The 18,113-nt window shown below is 41.5% G+C and overlaps 1 protein-coding gene across 2 annotated transcripts; it reads right to left on the bottom strand.

Moving 5' to 3' along the window:
• Positions 1-7,148: 7,148 nt before the first annotated feature.
• LOC6549254 (synaptotagmin-5) lies at positions 7,149-17,097 on the bottom strand. 2 transcript variants are annotated; one of them, XM_026980651.1, is made up of 6 exons: positions 16,720-17,097; positions 10,814-11,021; positions 9,576-9,975; positions 9,282-9,516; positions 8,726-9,223; positions 7,149-8,432 (listed from the first exon to the last, which is right to left on the bottom strand). In XM_026980651.1, the coding sequence occupies exons 2-6, from the start codon at positions 10,999-11,001 to the stop codon at positions 8,260-8,262; spliced, it is 1,494 nt and encodes a 497-aa protein (XP_026836452.1). In that variant the 5' UTR covers positions 11,002-11,021; positions 16,720-17,097; the 3' UTR covers positions 7,149-8,259. The 2 variants fall into 2 exon arrangements, with proteins under 2 accessions (XP_026836452.1, XP_001974426.1); XM_001974390.3 differs by having other exon boundaries at positions 9,576-9,972.
• Positions 17,098-18,113: the final 1,016 nt, after the last annotated feature.

Raw genomic sequence — 18,113 nt, 5'->3', positions numbered from 1 at the left:
CAATTTCGTTACTTTTTTACAGACAGGTTGCAACCGTTTTAGAAATATGTGCCCCAGTTCCCAAATTGAACGATTAATTTTGCAAGTGTTTGGCGAATGTATTTGCTTGTTTTCCCGGAAATTTCCGCGTGGCTGAGGCGCGATAAGTGAAATCAGAAACGCTTGCGGCGACAAGCAAAACACGAACTACAAATTGTTAAACACAAATCGCAGGTCCATTGTGCCATTGTGGCATGGTGCAGTCCTGTTGGCCTGTTTTGGCCATTTCGGGTTGTATTTGTTGGCCAAAATGTGCAAGTGTCGGCCTGATAACGAACTGGAACAATTCGGTGACAAGGCCGAGGGAAAATGCGTGGCGACAGGTGCGGCAGGTGGCTAAATTACGATAAGGAAGGAACACAGTGGTGCTAATGTGCAGGTGGGTGGCTGGATTTACGTGGGATAGCATAACTCTGACATTGAGCGGGGTGCGGGGTGTATTGAGGGCTAATAGAGGATTTAATGCAGCCAATAGGCTTGTGTTCCAGTGAATTATTGAGTAAAGGTCACCCAACGTGACAACTGAAATTTTGTCCAGCCAGGCGCCAATGGAATGAACTTCTAGGCTAATATGGTCGCTTACATCAGCCTAAATTTAATGAATATTTGCATAGAAATATTACACGAAAGTTTAATAATCTCTTGATTGAATTCCAATCTGCGGTGCCAAAACTAATTACGTTGGTAAAACGCTTGACAAACTTTAGAGCAACTTAGCTTAGACATGCAGTTGCACTTGATTACACAGCCTGGCCGGAAAATGGGAAAATCCATCGCACAATTGAGTGCTTTTCCTCGCTAAAGAAAACATATGGCCTGCCGGAGTGTCAGGAGCAGGAGCAGGAGCACCGCTGTCCACATTATCCGCACCACTCCTCGATCTCCATTGAATGATGTCTGCGTGTCACACTTTCGCCCAAAGTGCAATTACCTACTTGTGTCACGTGCAATTTCCAAGGAGTGTCGATCTGGGGCGGGCGCATGTTGCTGGGGGCGTGGCAGCCCGCCCCGTCCATGGGTATGCACATAAATAGTGAGTGCATCAAAGTCAGTGCGGTACTGCATGGCTGCTGCTGATTAGGGTACTGAGGCAGTTTGGCTGCGATTCGAGGCGGCAGCAACGCCACATCAGCAGCAGGCCATTGTCGGAATATGAGGATGCAGTCGAGCAAATACACCGATAAAAAGGCACAGTCCTCCAAAATCCCAGGAAAAGGGCTAGGAAAAGTGAAATATTATATAGAACTGACCGATTAACCCGACATATTCTACCAAAATTAAGCTTATCTTCTTGTATTCAATTCAAATATAAGTGGCATTTACTGTTTTTCGCCTTGAGCTTTTAAGTCGCACGTAGCTAGATAATTTTGGTTATTTTGTTGCACATCTTTATTAAGAGTTAGTACATATATATTAGCCACCGAGCAGAACTTGCCACTTGTAGTGCACTGGCGAGTGCAGGCGAGCGATCCTGTCACTTTCCCCCCTTTTGTGGCCCCATGACGTGCCAATTGAGTGGCCACCAAATGCCATTCCATCGTGCTCCGCCATCGTTCCCTGTCAGCCACAGCATCGCCTCACTCCTCCTCATTTCATTCACCCGTTTCGTGGCTTAAATCACGTTAAGACATCCGGCGCTGCGACTTGGCATGTTTGCTTCTGCCTGGCCATCCACATTGCATCTGCGAAATGCAAACTACAAATGTTCTCTGGATGTTCTGCTCCCAAACGCCCACCGCCCACCGCCCACTTCACTTTTGGGGGCGTGTCGCCGGGCGAATGTGGCAAAGACTTCAGCTTCTGCTGCAAATGTCGGTGTGTTGTTGTGGAGCAACCAGATGAACAACAAGACGGGTACATAACGATCATTATAATGATGTGCATATTCCTAGATTAATTTGCTAGACTTTTAAGGAGCTTCAAGTACGTAGTATTAAGGAGTCTTTCAATTAAACTTTAAGCTAGTTTTAGTTGATTTCTGCCAAAACCGCCATAAATTTGACAGTTATGTGCTGCGGCCAGTAATGCAATTGTATGGTTTTTAACGCAGCATATTGCTTCAGAAGAAAGCATAAAATATAGGAGTATGCCGCGTTTGATATGCGATGCCCTCACATCCGCTCCAAATCCTATTGCGGCGCTCTCGTGGAACCCTGATGGTCCTCCATTCAACCATGTGCATCCTGCCAGGGGCAATTTTCGACTCTCTTGTATCCGCACGATTCCTGCCATAAACCACTCGAAGCTCCAATATCTGCACTCGAACCGTGCAGCCTGCCGTTCGAATTGAAAACGTGCGGCCCTTTATAATAGCCAGATTTCCTTCCTTCCGGGCCCACGACAATAATATTTACGGTTTTTCGCCTAAATTCCAATTAAGAATGGATGGCTTTAAGTGCCCCGCCGACTTTTTGCAGGACCTATTTTTACCGCAGTGTCCTGGCTCGTCAGCGTTAAACGAACAAAAAAGGACGAAAAACAATATTCCAGCGATTTGAGCGCATCTAAAAAATGTATAGGCCACCTTCGCATGTGTTGGCCACTGCCGAGCAATTAGAGTTCTACAGCGGCTGACCGCTGGAAATGCAACACGGGATAAAAAGAAATGCACAGCCGGAAATAGCGCTGGGAAAAAAGCGGAAAAATGGAGGAAAACAGCATGGGTGAAAGGAAAAATGCACAGCAAAGTAGAAAATCGCACAATCAAAACGAAACTGCTGACCAGCATCGATCTCTGACGACGACGAATCGACGAATCGGGCTCGGAATCGAAATCGGAACGGCAATGGCAATGGGAATCGGAATCGGAATGGGCATGGATACACTGAGAGAAAATCAAAGCTGGCCCGCAGTGCGCTATTCAAATTGGTTTTCACTGATAATGCAGCCACAATGCAAAAAAAATGCCTACTTTTAGACACCTGCATGTGCGTTTTCATAGCCTTCGATTAAACTGAATGCTTGACAGTTAAGTTAGATGGAAGTTGGTAAAAGAAAAAGCAAATTCTTTACGGGGTTTTTGGCTATATGAGCGCTATTTAAAGCGGATAGCCTGTGTTTGCCACTGTGCAATGGAATGGCAACCGATTTGAGAGCGCTGTTGGCCATTAAAGTGTGGACGTTGTCGCCATCGGGAGATGGAAAACGGGAATCCGTAAAGGAGGCAGGGCAAGGAGCTGCCGGGTGAAACCCGCAGCCGCAGAGTCACCGACATGGTAAAAATTCATGTTTACCAATGTGTCCTTCGAACGGTTCGATGTGTGTGCGAGTGTGTGTTGTCCTTCTAACTTGTGGTGCGTTGTCCTATTTACGTTGTCGTACTTCATGCATTTCAATCACCAAGCTCAACACAATTTAAATATGCTGATTGGGTGGCTGAAATTTCGTTTCGGCTCTCACCAGCTCGCCAGGGACAATGTTTTGGAGCCCATTTAATGGGGCTGTGTCCATCTTTAATTGGCTTTGTTCATCTTGTTGCTGTACTCAATGCCCATTGGCGAGCGTGTTGGCGGTTGCCAGGTTTCCATAAATTTTGTTTATTGATGGGCCGCATCGAGTCACCGCATGTGACATTGCTTAGCTGAGAATAATTAATTTAATTTCGGATCGGGCTTTTTAGTTTAAGCTTTCGTGCACTCTGTTGACATGCGAAATGGCTTTTTATAATTGGTTTATTTCGCAACGGTGACCGGGATGTTCCCCCTTTGGTTTTGCGGCAAAGTGGTGCTTGAAATGGCAGCGGAAAATATAAATACGCACATGCTAAAAATATGTTTTTAAGATGGCTGAGCTAATTGCATGGGCAGCTTAGTTTTAAAAGTATTGCCATACATTTAATGCCAGATTAAAGCATACAACTTCAAGGATTTATGTTCATGTGTTTCATCTTTATAAAACAACCTATTATAAAGCTATCTGTTTCAATCAATCTAAGAGAAGGAACGACTTTTTTAAGGCGATCCCACGAAATCCATTAAATCTCAAAACGTTGAGCTTTTTCTCCATTGCATTGGAGAATGATCCAAATATACACCTCTGATTTCCCCCGACAATTGAAAAAGGAGTTGGCTATTGGGGGATTGGTGGAAAATTCGGCGGAGGCGTCGCCGAGCTAATCTGCTCGCTGTCAAAAGTCATTGAAACAATTCGAAATGACAACAAATATGGAAGTCGCACAGAGATACAAAGCAAACACCTACATGCACACACACACAAGCTTGTATGTAGTGGGGGAAATCTGCCGGGGGGCGGGGCTGAGTAGGAGATTGGAAAAACTTGGGTCGAACGAGAAGCGAAAACTGCTGACAGTTGCATAAACAATAAAGGCAGACCCCCAAAAAGCGAACTCAGCCAGCGAAACGATCCAACGAATGCGGTCAACATCAAAAGGAGGATAAAAAAATGAAACTAAAGGAAAGGGATAGGAAAGGATAGGATAAGCGGAGGAAGGGACCATCGAAAGCAGAGCAAAACGAAACTGGAACTATTACTGCCACTGCAACACACATGCAACGTGTGGCAAGTCTGGAGCTGGCTACGAACCACCCAAAGCACCCAAAGCACCCAAAACACCCAACCACCCATCGCCCACCCTCATCTCCATGACGGCTAGAACAACAATGTGACATTTTTTCCACTTTGACGACAATTTCCCTCGCGGCACAAACGGCAGCAGCAAAAGCAACAGTAGCTAGTTGCCATCGCCACTGCCGAATCTAAAGCTAGATGGCAATGGAACTTAAGGATACAACGGGAGTGCAGAGTCCAGAAAGCAAAAAGGGAATTCCTGGTCAGTGGGTAGCAGTTTTGGATGCTCTTTAGTTGGATGGCTACGAATAAGCTACTAAGGATATAGTATAGTATATAGCATAGTATAGGTATAGTTTAGGATAGTATGCTAAGGATCAGCTCTGAAAAAAAACATGCCAGTGGATTTCATTTGCTATAATGTGTAAGCGATGGTTATTTTCTAAATTAAAGAACAATATTTATAAATTTATTAACATTGATAGCATTTGTGCATCACATGAATTAGTAACGAAGAAGTTGTCGGAGTGCAGAACTATTATCAATTCAGCAGTCAGCACAACCCATTTGGAAGAGCACTGCGGAGGAAAGTCCACAGATACAGCGGATGTGTATTCACATTCACACGCAATGCCGCTCGGCAAGAAGGATGTGCGAGGAGATCTTGCAGGACTCGCCGTGGTTCTCCAGCATGCCCGCCTGCCTTGGCCCATGGATCACAAAAGCACGAAATTGATTGTGTAAATAAGAAAACGAAATTGTCGTTAGTTTACGTTTTCCGCTGACAAGCTTTTGAAACTGGCCAGAACCAACGACTGAGGACTGTGGAAGGGGTGAGGGGGAAAAAAAAGGGGTGGGGGGGGACTGGGAATGTAGTAGCAAATAAAAGGAGATGAGGCAGGGACCAAATGGCGTTGAGATAGACAAAGAGTGCGACGAAATTAAAAATGGAATTTACTCGTTAGTCGCATTTCCAGTTTATTGCCAACTGACTTTGATGCGAGGAATTATCGGTGAAAAATTGATAGCTGCTGCTCGAAAGGAATCCGATTGCGATTGCCAGCGAATAGAGTGAAAAATTTCACAAGCAGTGACAATTGGCAGACAGAGTGCATCAATAAGTCAGATATGTACATAATCTGAAATGCATTGTAAAGCGAATGCTTTATGAGGACGGCATTCGGTAGATGCACATATTAAACTAAGGCTGCAAAGGAAAAGGTTTAAAAGAGATAACACACCTACCGTAGAAATAAAAACATAACAATACAGGAAAGTATTTTGCAAATTTTAAACTTTTTCAATCTTTTTTTTGAGAAATAATTATCACAGCCTCTACTGTCACAGAGCTTCATTTTCAGCAGTTTACTTAAGCCCTTTTATCAATCCAGCGACCTTGGCCACAACTTAAGCATTGTAATCGATTGAAGAAACTTTATGAAGAAACTAGAAGGCGGGGTGATGAAATGGTTACTTTGAAAAGCATGAAAACATAGGAAAATGGGAAGTAAATAATTTATCTATCCTTGCCCTGTTTTCTGCGTTTATCTTTGAACCCATTTTGAATCGCCAATCGGTCAGTTGGCTTTTGAATCGCTTTCGGGTTCCCATCGTTACGTAGCTGAATCCCAGACGAATATACACGGCATTTAGCAGAACTTAGATTATCACTGGCACAAAGATTGCGCACTTTATAAATATTATAATATGTTGGTTAACTAACCAGTCGATTTCAAAATTGATATTTCTTAGATATCGCTTTCCTTTTTCGAACTGAAGCTTCAGTTAGATTAGACTTAGATCTAGATGCGTTTCAAACATTTTTGGTGCACTCCAAATAGGCTTATTTTGCAAACTAAATCCAGTGCCTATTTCGATTTTAAAAATAATATATAATTAATAACATTATTATAATATAATTTATTAATAATATTACTATTAACAATAGCTCAAAGCTAGTTACATTTTTCTTTATATGCACATGTGCATATCCATGTCGATTCCCTTTCGACGCCACCAATTTCCGGCACCCGCTCAAAGATGCCTTTGTAGCTTTCCCAGGGCTTTCCACACCCCGTAGTCATGGCTAGGGCTACTTACGCCCGCCCCCACCTTCCAAATTGAATGAAAGCACATTTTGATTGAAAAGGAAATTTACGGTGAACTTATACAGACACAAACGGGAGCCGCAACAGTTCGCAGGACCTGGGGCATGTCCTGCATGGCTGCTTTAACAGCCAATGTAGCGTTGCCCTTCGTAGCTCCCGGCGGATTTATCAGTCAATTTTAGAAAATTAGTTAACGGGTTTGCCGGAAACTTTTCTTTTTTGCACGCCAACTTGGCCAACAAGTTCGCTTCGCCCACCAAAAAATTTAAGGCTCAATGTCCACGAAACAGGGAAAACGGGGCAGGGATTTCTTTGGTTTCGTTCCACAGAAACGAAAAACTCTAGCGTTTGAAGTTGATGCCTGAAATTAATTTACGGTTGGTCAGGGGAAAGTTTGATAATTAACCTCAACGTGCACTAAATGTAACCCAAATTTAAGGTTCCATAGCAAAGAAAAACAAATTTATCTTCTAAGATCTAAGAACTTTATTTCACATGGATAAGTTTAGGTATTTTGCGATTATGAAATACATAGTGCGTTTAAACTAAATCTACTATATAGACAAAGGTTATTGTAATCACTACATTAATATTAATGCATGTAAGCATCCTTTAATTTGACTACAAATATTTCTACTTGCTGTGCATAAATGTTCAACAAATTGTTATAATGCCAGAAATCAAACTATAATTCTGTTATTTTTGTGCCCTCTGTGCCCTGAAACCATTACGAAACTTATAAAAATAATTTAAAATCATCGCTTGCGTTCTACATTGATTCGGTAATTTGTTTACGGTAATTATTTATATTTTAGGTACATCTTGACGTTTCTGACACATAAAATGTATATGAAATATATATTTTCTTTAATAATTGATACCGTACAAAGCACATTCATTGAGATATATTTGACCATGTTTGAAACTATTGGTGATTTATTGTGACCCTCTGTTTCGACTCTTTATCCTTCTTATAACGTATCCCTGCAAGTTCCCTTATTTCATTACATTTTTGGTTAATAAGTCGCCATATTCTTGTTATACTTTATGTATACGATATACTTGTGCAGCTATATTCACACTAATAGTGGCTTACGCGAAATTTTTTATAAAAAAGGACCATTACTATTTTCCACATTCCGTATTTTGTTAACACCTTTTATTTCGTATGTACGAATTTAGACGTCAGGGTGTAAGAATAAACATATTCAATTTTAAACAGTTAATAGCAAGAGCTCGATCGAAGAATACTTGAGGAAGCTTTAAATAGGTTTTCTTCCGATCGTTATAGCGTAATATACAGAATATACAGAATAATATATATAATTCATTTTGTATTTAGTAATTCTGCAGCATTACAGAATCGTATAATGTTATTAACATGCCAGTGCTAACACAAAAAAGGTTTGGAAATTCACTTCATTCACATCTCTACACGCATCCAAGTCAGCAACCATGAATGTATCTTATGAGACACAATCCAAAAGTACTTCAATCGGCTAGAACCGACTGCACATACATCCTTAGAAACTAGGATGGCATCTGAGGAAATACTGGAGAAATACCTTTACAATATTAGAGGACTCTAGTTCTTTGAACTTTTGGCTGCTGTGGCCAAATTGTTTGCAGGTTCTTGCAGTGGAACCCATTGAGCCGTGGCATTTTTGGCACGAAAAACTTCTTCAAAAAATATTTTTTCCTCGGTGCGTACTTCGGGAGAGTTTCCAATGAGAGTTCGTCCTAAAATTTCACTTGATCCTGCAATATACATATAAATAATGATTACTTTTACAAAAACGTGCAACCTTTAAGATATTAATATTGCATGTAAAACTATCTTCCGACATTATCAAGGAATACACAAGAGATGACATTTTAAGACAAATTCTACAGTGATATCCAATATAAAGTGTTTTCAAGAGTCGTTTAAAGTGCTCAAAAGGTAAGCGTTTACCTTGAAAGAAACATCTCAGTATAATATGATATGATATATAATAAAATCATTATTTAGCAATGCAATAAAAATAAAACGTAATCATTTCACTGCTTACCCAACAGACCATCGTGGACCACGGTGAATTCTAGTACACAGTTTTTCAAAGTCTCCTTGGCCACGTCGAAAGCAAGAGCCTCATTGTAGACTGGGTTCAGGGTGCCCCGTTGAACACCCGTCTTGCGCTTCTTTATCTTCTTGCCACCGGGACCGAGGAGGGTTACCTTCACATACGGATCTGAGGAGTTTCGGGCATCGTCGACAATCCGCAGGTTTCGTGCCTTGATCAGGACGACCATCAAACGCTCCGCTGACGGCAAGTAGGCCAGGGACACCATTATATCCCCCAGATCCACTTTCATGTCTTGGGCCGAGGCAGAACTAAGAGGCGTCCACAGTTTCAACTGCTCACTGAGATCCAGGTTGGCCAAGTGCAGCTTACTTCCGCCGATGCAAACGTGCCGGGAATATGCGTCAAAGTCGTACAGTAAAATTTCCACGGTGCGCTTGTCAATTACGCCGGCTGTTACCTCGAAAACGAACTGCTCGTCGAAAACTGAGAGGGGCTTGGATATTGAAGCAAAATCCCAATGGAAGTACTCAAAGCTATTCACCTGGATTCAGGGTCCTCTTGTGTATACGCGTCTGCCAAAAGTTCTTTTTATCCGGCAGTAGGCGGACCTTAGCATATGGGTCGGCAGTTCCACTAAACTGCCTCGGTTGCAGATTCTGGGCCTCCAGCAGTCGCACATTTAGCAAACCTCCAACTGGATCGTAGCCAATGCTCACATGCAAGTTACCCCGAACTTCGTTGAGTGAAACTGGATTGAGGGTCTTCGGCTGGGAATGCTGTTAGATAATAGAAATATAAAATACATATTTTTAAAATAACAACGCCCTTCACTCACACTCCTATACAAGGTCATGTCGATCTTGGTGTGATCCAGCTTGGCATTCATGGAGGAAACTCTGGGCCGGCTGGGATGCATGGCCAGGACCACATGCTTATCGGACCTCGCGATTGGCACCGAGGTGGTGGAGCAGTAGGACAAGCTGTTGGACTTCAGGCTGCCGGTGGGTGATGTCGGTGTGGGCGGTGCGGACTCCTCGGTGGTATTGGAGACTTGTTGCTGGATGGCCGCCGTGGAGTTGACGGTGGCCGGCACCCAAAAGGCCGGGTCATTGTCCTCGCTCTTCAAGGAGGTGGGGCTGAGGTTGCCGGCATTTCCACTGCTGTATTTCCCACGCGGTACCTCGTTTACGTTGTCCACATTGTAGCCCACGGCACCGGCAACCAAGGCCTCCCTGCTAAGACGAAACGAAAAAATTATTCGAAGGTTAGTATCAGCAAAGGTGGCCCAACAACTCAAACTCAATCTGGCACAGCTTTAAGGCGGGTTTCCCATAGGAATTTTTCCCAAATTTAATTTTCCCTTTGGGATTAAAAAAAATAAATTACAATAAAATAAGAAGTAGAGAGGGGAATGCGCTTATATTTAGAATGAGCTACAAAATATTATTTAACGGCAAACAAAAACATTTTTCATGAAGTGAGAGTTGTTTTTGCCTTTTCCATTTTCAAAGTGTATTATTTTAAAACCAGATATTGTTAAACACCAAATCATGCTCCATTATCAATTGCATTGGACACCCATTAGAATGAGCTACAAAATATTATTTAACGACAAAAAATAGTTTTCCATGAAGTGAGAGTTATTTTTGCCTTTTCTATTTTCAAAGTGCATTATTTATGTATTTACTTTTTGAAACCAGATATCGTTAAGCACCAAATCATGCTCCATTATCAATTTCATTGGACACTCATTACAATGAGCTACAAAATATTATTTAACGACAAAAAAATAGTTTTCCATGAAGTGAGAGTTGTTTTTGCCTTTCCATTTTCAAAGTGCATTATTTATGTATTTACTTTTTAAAACCAGATATCGTTAAGCACCAAATCATTGTCAATTTCATTGGACACCCATTAAAATGAGCTACAAAATATTATTTAACGGCAAACAAAAACATTTTTCATGAAGTGAGAGTTGTTTTTGCCTTTTCCATTTTCAATGTGTATTATTTTAAAACCAGATATTGTTAAACACCAAATCATGCTCCATTATCAATTTCATTGGACACCCACCTCTGCTGATCTTCATCCTTTTCGTTGGCCGACTCCAGGAGATTTTGCTCGAACCAGTTGAGGCGATAGCGTTTTGAGCAGGTGGTGTAGAGGGCTGCCCCAACAGCCGAAACAACAAGGAATGACACGGAGGCATAAACGCCAATTTGGGCCAAAGAAATGTCCTCCTCACGTATGACAATGTCCATTTCGCCGGCTGAGCGTGGGTCTGGAAAGAAGAAGTAATGTGAAAGAATGTAGACACTCTTAGTCCAAACACATGAGATGGTAATGTGGTTCAATTACTCGGCCTGACCCGGCATCGACGTACACCTGCTTAATGATACCCTATCTAGCCATAAAACATTCATTAGCAAGTCAGGACCTCGGGATGTGTGTCTCATAAATAAATCAAAGCCTGGGACCCACGTTCGACATTCATCTTCTCCGCTCCCTGGCTTTGTGGGTTATTAATTGACCGGCTTGAGGCGGTGGTGTTTGTGGGGCATCGGCACCACAGAATCCTGACCACCGGCACGTGCTCACCGCTACCCAGCAGCTTCAAGGATCCACCAGGAGGCTAATTGAGGTGCCGTGCTTTGTCTTTCTCAGACCGCAACCACACAAAATTGCCATAAAGGCGACTCGGCCTCGGTTAGTTCGCAATTAGTCGAGCAAACTGCCGTGACCCTCATCCCTAGAAAAATCCGCCAAATTACACTCACACTTAAAACAAAAAACTGGCGTAGAATGTGCGTCGTTAAACCTCCTTCAACGCTGCACAGTTTCATGGTTGCGCTTTTCCTAAAGGTATGTGATAATTAAAAGAAAATAAAACTTTTATCCCTTAATTAGTTAAGGATTCAGAATGAGACTAAGCCAAGGAATGATGCAATAATTCATTATAATACCACTTTAAATATAATTCCAGCCGCTATTATATTACCAAGTTACATTTACAATTACATTTAAAGGAAAAAAGTATTTTCATTAGGAAAAAGCATATTAAAAAAACAAATATAATTTGATAGCCTCATAGTTTCAGTCCAATAAACTAATAATTTGAAATTGTGAAAAATTACACACACTATTAACATAAAATGTGTATTTTTCGTTGTAATTACAACCATTCTCCGTGTAAAAGCAATGAAAAGAGCGCAGAGAACTGCCAACAAGATAAAGCGTGGTCTGTTGAAAAAGCAAAAATTTATAGCCGACTGGTTAATTAATTAGTAAATTTATATTTGAAAGCCACCTTTGGATGAGACCTGCGTTTCATTCCTTACCTCTGACCCTTTCCCTTCCCCTTCCCAACCACTCCACTTTTCTGGCCAATCTCTGCAAATTTACTTTTCGCTCATTATTTATTTACGTCTAACTTTTGTTTTGGGTCTACGCTTTCTTTTATGGCAATTGCATGAGGTGTGTATGCGGGTTCAATTCCCTGTACCTCCAATTCCCTTCTCCCATCTCTTAGTGTCTTGGAAAATCTGCGGGAAGTGATTTATGTGCCCTGATGTGCAAATAAGTGTTGGGGGCCTAATGGGCTGCCTGGAAAATTTATGAAATTAGTTTTCATTTAAACTTTGACAGTCGCGAAGATAAGCTGAATGGCCTAAGACAGAGCAGTAAATTAGTTAAACATTTCGAGTATACATTTCCAGTGAAATCAATTTCCCAGTCAATCGCCCCTAAATCCGCCGAGAAATATGGCAAAATGCCAGCCTGCTGATATCACCTGCCGTTTTTCAGCATAGGCGGCTCCTCGCTTTTGCAAATCACACATAACCCAATCAATGTCAAATTGAGCAGATCGCTCTGCCACACCCACACCATCAGTCAGTCATTCAGTCAGTCGAGGTGTCCTTTTGCGCCGCCTGCGCGAGTGTCAGGATGTGAATGTCAGGTCATATCCTGGCACTCGTATCTCGCTCAAAATGTGCTACCCTCACTCAAAAAGGGGTTTGTGATGTTGCAAAACAGACTCAAAAAACGCGCAGCAATTAAAATATTGTAAAAGAATTAAAAAAATTAAAAAAATTAAAAAAATTAAAGCTGTGTGTTGAATAAGCCAAATATTTTCCTCATAGCTCATGTCAGCCAAAAGCTGTGAAAGAGTATTTTACAAAATCTGTTGCCGGTTTGCTTTTTGAGCCTGGCATTGCCCACATTCATCATTCACACGTGTTTGTGCCTGTGGGCATAGGGATTTATTGTTACTGTCATAAATTTTAATACAAAACCGCGCTTGGCCCTTTTGGCCCGAGCGTCTGGTTGGTAAATTATTTGGCGGCATAATCGTGCACATTTTCACTTTTCGCTGGAACCCCTAGATAAGACCGCACTACTTCCGCCTGCGATTTTGTTTGCGTCGCAGCAAAGTCAAGGGCAGAAAACGCGTCCCTCAAAGGCCCCTAATGTGTGGACCGAGCGACTAAAATTAAGTTTATCTAATCGATAAAACCGCCGAATGGTTCATTGAATGCCTGGGAAAACGGTGAGTGTGTGGGCCAGCTCACTCCCGTGATTTGGCCCAGCTTTGGTTGGCGATTTCATCATGCGCGCTAAAAAAATTAATAGATTAAGATGCCTTTCAGCCACCGCAGAGCCTTTGAATAGCGCAATTATGGCAAATTATGCTCATTAGTCTAATGAAGTGTTTTGTGACTCAAAAGCTCGAGGAATGGCCCCAGCTGCGGGTCCAAATCCACGCCCTGCTGCTTTTGCAAGGAATGCGGACAATTGCAGTAGTCGGCAGCGCAAATACCCTATTATTCTGTTAGGAATGAGTCCGTTTAGAGGAGAAACTCTTTAAAGTAAAGAGCAAGCTTGTTCACGTGGCAAGCGGAAGTAACTTAACTCGCACACAGCAGCTCATTTTAAAAGCCAGCCAAGTTGCATTAATCTCCCATTTCCTTTGACTTCCGGAAGTACTTTGCCCCTATCCCGTTATCCTTCCTGCCTTCCGTAGCCATTGTTTGGCTTATCCTGTCGCAGAGCATTGCGGATACATTGGCCGAGTACTGGATGCACACCTGTCCCTGGCAACAGTATTTAGATTACGTCGAATCCACGGGAATGCGCGTGTTGCTGTTGTCCTGGATTGCACTAGACAAAGAGGACAAAACAATGGTAATTGCAAACAGCACTCGCAGAAAATATTGCTGCTTGCATCAGCTCATTTACACAAATGTTTCATTAGAATATTACAAAAAGAAAAAAGTAAAATATATGTATACTACTCGGCAGTTACTAGGCTATTTACTCTATGCAAAATAAATAAGCAAAACAGAAAGGAAATTTACCTAAGCCATGGAGTTATTTGCAATGCTATTTTTTAGCCACATCCACTTTTGGTTATCGATTTGGTCGGCTTGTGCCTCCCAAACTCTGCCCAGTTGCATAAGCGAGCTTATGAAGGCTCCAGCCGACCTGGAATCCATTAGCTCGTGTCCTTCTTCACCTGCGTTGAAGTTTCATTTGGTTTAAACCCAGCCAGTGCAGTTTATACACGGTCCCTGGAGCAACAGATGAAAAACCTTCGGCTTGCATAAGCAAGCAGCCCCAGCTAAACTAATATACACGGCACGAGGGCCACAATGTCCTCCAGGATCCGGAGGTCCTGGCCGTCAATAATCACGCATCAGCAATTTGTTATACGCGCCAAAGTGACACATTCGAGGCGCTAGTTTGTCCACATCGGCAACATCATTATCACTTCTGCCCCTTTGAGTGCCCGCAGTATGTCTGTTTTTGTTATTCGAGTTGATTATCTGCCACCGAAGGCAACGCGAGTTGTGGTCCTCAATGTCAATGGGATCAGCAGGGCAAATTGGCGGCTGACCCCATCGCCGACCCCGCTAATTAGCCATCAATGAATATTTATAGCTTATGCGGGGATAAAGGGATGTGCTCTAAGCAGCTGAGAATTGGCAAGGAACCCGGGCTGAGGCAATAATCATTAATAAACCTTTCGAGAAGAGAAAAAGCTGGATACTAGACTGTTATGCCTCTTCCAAAGATGCGATTAGGGAAATTGTGATTAGAAATCCACGATTTGTAAGACTAACTGAATTCCTAGAAGATATTTAAGCCGAAAGTGACAGCACTTTCATATACAAATACATTTTCTATGGCAAATAGTCTTTTTTTCCTCTGCAGTCATTTAAAAAGTCAAGATCAACTATGAGTATGCCAGGAAGCGAAATCCTGCCAATCCTTTCACTCTCATTCGAAAACACGCCAAAGCCCTCCATATGCGATAAAAGTGGAATAAAAGATCCCATTAAAATCAACAGCCATATGTCAACTCGCCACAGGCCATTAAACCATGGGATCCGACCGGCGGGACACAGAAAATATTGAAAATAAAAATATAAGAGAGAAAGCGGCGAAGGCAAGATAAACAGCAATTTAATAAAGTGACCCAAAGTTATGCGCCTCAAGTCTAAGGGCGGTAGCATAAAAATAAACAATAAAACGCTCATTAAAACGCTGAAAATGCCCAAGAAGTAAACAACGGAAAATGTTTACATGCGCTCTCGGGATGGCAAAAAAGAAAAATAAGAGCAGAAACATATCCTGGGACAAGTGTGATATTAATACTTGTGTTTGGAACAAAGGGAAACCCGCTCGGCAGGCTTTGTGGCTACATAAAGGAGCCAATGGTGGTGGGTCACAGGCTAAAGAGCTGCCAATAACTCAACAAGTTAACAAACATGGCTGGCTGCCTGTGAGCTTCTTTATGACCTCGTCAATTTTTACTGTGGCTTCTGGGTTCTGGCTCCTGGCTCCTGGCGACGTTTTTGCATTAAAAATGCATTAATCTTTGGACACGGGATAAATATTCATGGCCTTACGGCCAGAGATGTCTATTATAAATGCACCTCTTTAGTGCAGCCTGTTGACTGCCTGACACGCAATATCACAGGTACAGGAAATATATGACGAAGGTCGCTCGATTCGGCTACGGAATGGAGGTCGAGGGTCACGGCCACAAGCGGGTGTTTCAAAGACATGGTTCTTGTGTTTGAGTGGCTGCCAGCGTGGCCAACGTGTCCTGCCTTCTCCAGCAGCTTAAACAGGCCGCGTCTCAGAAATTGCGAGCGAAATCCTCGCTGTCTTTTCAAACGGAATACGGAAAATTGAGGGAGGGATGCCGCACATGTTTGGTGTACATTTTACAAACGCTTTCTACTAATTAAATTAAAATACCTTTGCTTTGAAGGGTTTTATCGCGCCGAATGCACAACGTGCTCCACGTGGCGTATACGCAATGCAATCTTTTTAATCAGCAATCAACAACTCTCGCTGAGCGAAAGGGAAACTCATTTTCCAACGCAAACAATTTTCCTCAAATCTGATTTGGATCAAAGGATGTGACGATTTTCTGATATCACATTACATGCGATTTAAGGTTTAGGAAGAATTTAAAACGTGAAGGCCCTTAATTGGAAAGTATGCTGAAAATTAATGTAATTGTTACAATATTAAGGCAAATGTATTGAGTATTTAATGTTTAAGTGAAACTTTCCGAAAACTACAACAGTTTTGAATTGCTATCCTCAGCTAATGTTTCGTTATTCAACTATTTCACTCAACATATTTCCTCAGAAAGTCGAGCAGAACTTTTCTCAAAACGAATTACAAAGAAAAATACACTAGTCCAACTTTTACAATAAAAGTTTGTCAGCTTACACTTCCTTTTTCGTCCAGAAAATCAATTTACTGGTCCAACAAGTTCGAATTACATTCGCTCGACGAAACCATTGTTCAATAAAGATTTCAGTCGACTTCAAAGCAAACAAAACCCATTAAATATTGAATGGCTTGTTTTCGAGCGTGACTTAACTATTTTTGAAAATTATAACTACGCACTCGTATGTAAATTGAGTTCACACGGATCAAACAGCTGTGTCAGCACTTACCCCTTGTATATTTGCAAATCGGTGACACAGAGCCGGACAAAAATGTGCAAACAATTTTGTTATTGAAATTGCTGCATGCAATTCACCGCAACAATATGTTTACGAAATCCTTTTGACGGTCCAACGTGGCGTATGCGCAATTTGCTCTACACAGAGGAACGCATATTGTGCGTGCTGTGTGTTGTTAACGAGTTTTCGAAGCAATTTCCTTATCAGCGGGCCTTTATTAATTTTTAACTCAATAATCCCCTGCGCACACTGGTCAATTACAACAAATAAATGTTGCCAAGCAAGGAGATAACTGGAAGCGGCTGAATTTCCCCTTTTCTTCGCTTCACGCGCCTCAACAACTTGGCCAGAGCGTTGCTGAAACTCGACTGTGTTGTTGTTCACCAAAAATTACACGCAGTTACCCGATGTCAAGTTCCATCACACTCACACTCGCGCACCCAAAACACAGATGGGCTATGGAAACACCACACACATGCAAATGGGAAACTTCGAGTCCTCAACGGAAACGTCCGTTAAAATCCCAAATTTAAAAAGTTGTTTGATATAAAATATAGTTTCTTTTTTTTAAGCCAGTACATATAGAGTAGCAGGTAATAATTAACTGTGGTCCGGCGTTTTAGCCAAAAAGTAATGCAACTACCGGAAGGAAAAGCCTTCTTACACAAAAGCTCCCCAAAGAGCAACAGCTGGCCAATTTTGTAAAAAGCCCGCGAAATTCCAAACGGTTAATACTTAGACCTTTCCAAAAAGCTTTTTAGAATTTCAGTTAGTTAAGGCGTTGCCACCTTTATCGTTATTTAGAGAAATTTATATATTTGTAGCTATCACATAATATTATTATCAGTATAATTGTGTTTACATAAGAAGCAAAATTAAATAATATATATTTCTTACATATGCATTGCATTTATTCATAATGAGTTGCAGTAATCGTTATCTTTTTAAACATTTATATTATTTCTTCTCCATGTTGTGCAAAACGAAATTTTGATTATGGCAAAAGAGAAAGGAATACTAATAATATGTATTTTTTTTATTAAACTTTGATATAAGCTTATTTTAGAAATGATTTAGCTAGTGAACTTTGAAAATGAGCTTTAAACAAAAAATATAAAAGGAAACCAATGAATAATCACCCATAATTCTGTCCGTGGACTTGACAGTGGTTTTTAGACTTCCTAGTACTATTTAGCGTTATCTAAGCATGTTTGCAAAAAATCGTCAGACCTAAATTATAATCTCTTTCCCTACATACTATATACTAGTAGAATAGCTCTAGACAATTATTCAAATCTTTTTGTCACAAACATTTGCGTATTTCCAAAAAAATTTACGGAAGCTCACGATCACGCACATTTAGAATGATAACCTCCTATAGCTGA

The sequence above is a fragment of the Drosophila erecta genome, unplaced genomic scaffold (genome assembly GCF_003286155.1).
Source record: "Drosophila erecta strain 14021-0224.00,06,07 unplaced genomic scaffold, DereRS2 tig00000092-arrow-pilon, whole genome shotgun sequence".
Taxonomy (NCBI): domain Eukaryota; kingdom Metazoa; phylum Arthropoda; class Insecta; order Diptera; family Drosophilidae; genus Drosophila; species Drosophila erecta.
This window is presented reverse-complemented; position numbering and strand designations above follow the sequence as displayed.

What these genes read in the sequence shown, in the direction of transcription:
- LOC6549254 (XM_026980651.1), bottom strand. Translation starts at nt 11,001, where the DNA reads ATGGACATTGTCATACGTGAGGAGGACATTTCTTTGGCCCAAATTGGC. An exon ending in AAGGATGAAGATCAGCAGAG is followed by an intron (nt 9,976 to 10,813) that starts GTGGGTGTCCAA and finishes GTTTCGTCTTAG; the next exon opens with CAGGGAGGCCTTGGTTGCCG. An exon ending in CAAGAGGACCCTGAATCCAG is followed by an intron (nt 9,224 to 9,281) that starts GTGAATAGCTTT and finishes AGCCCCTCTCAG; the next exon opens with TTTTCGACGAGCAGTTCGTT.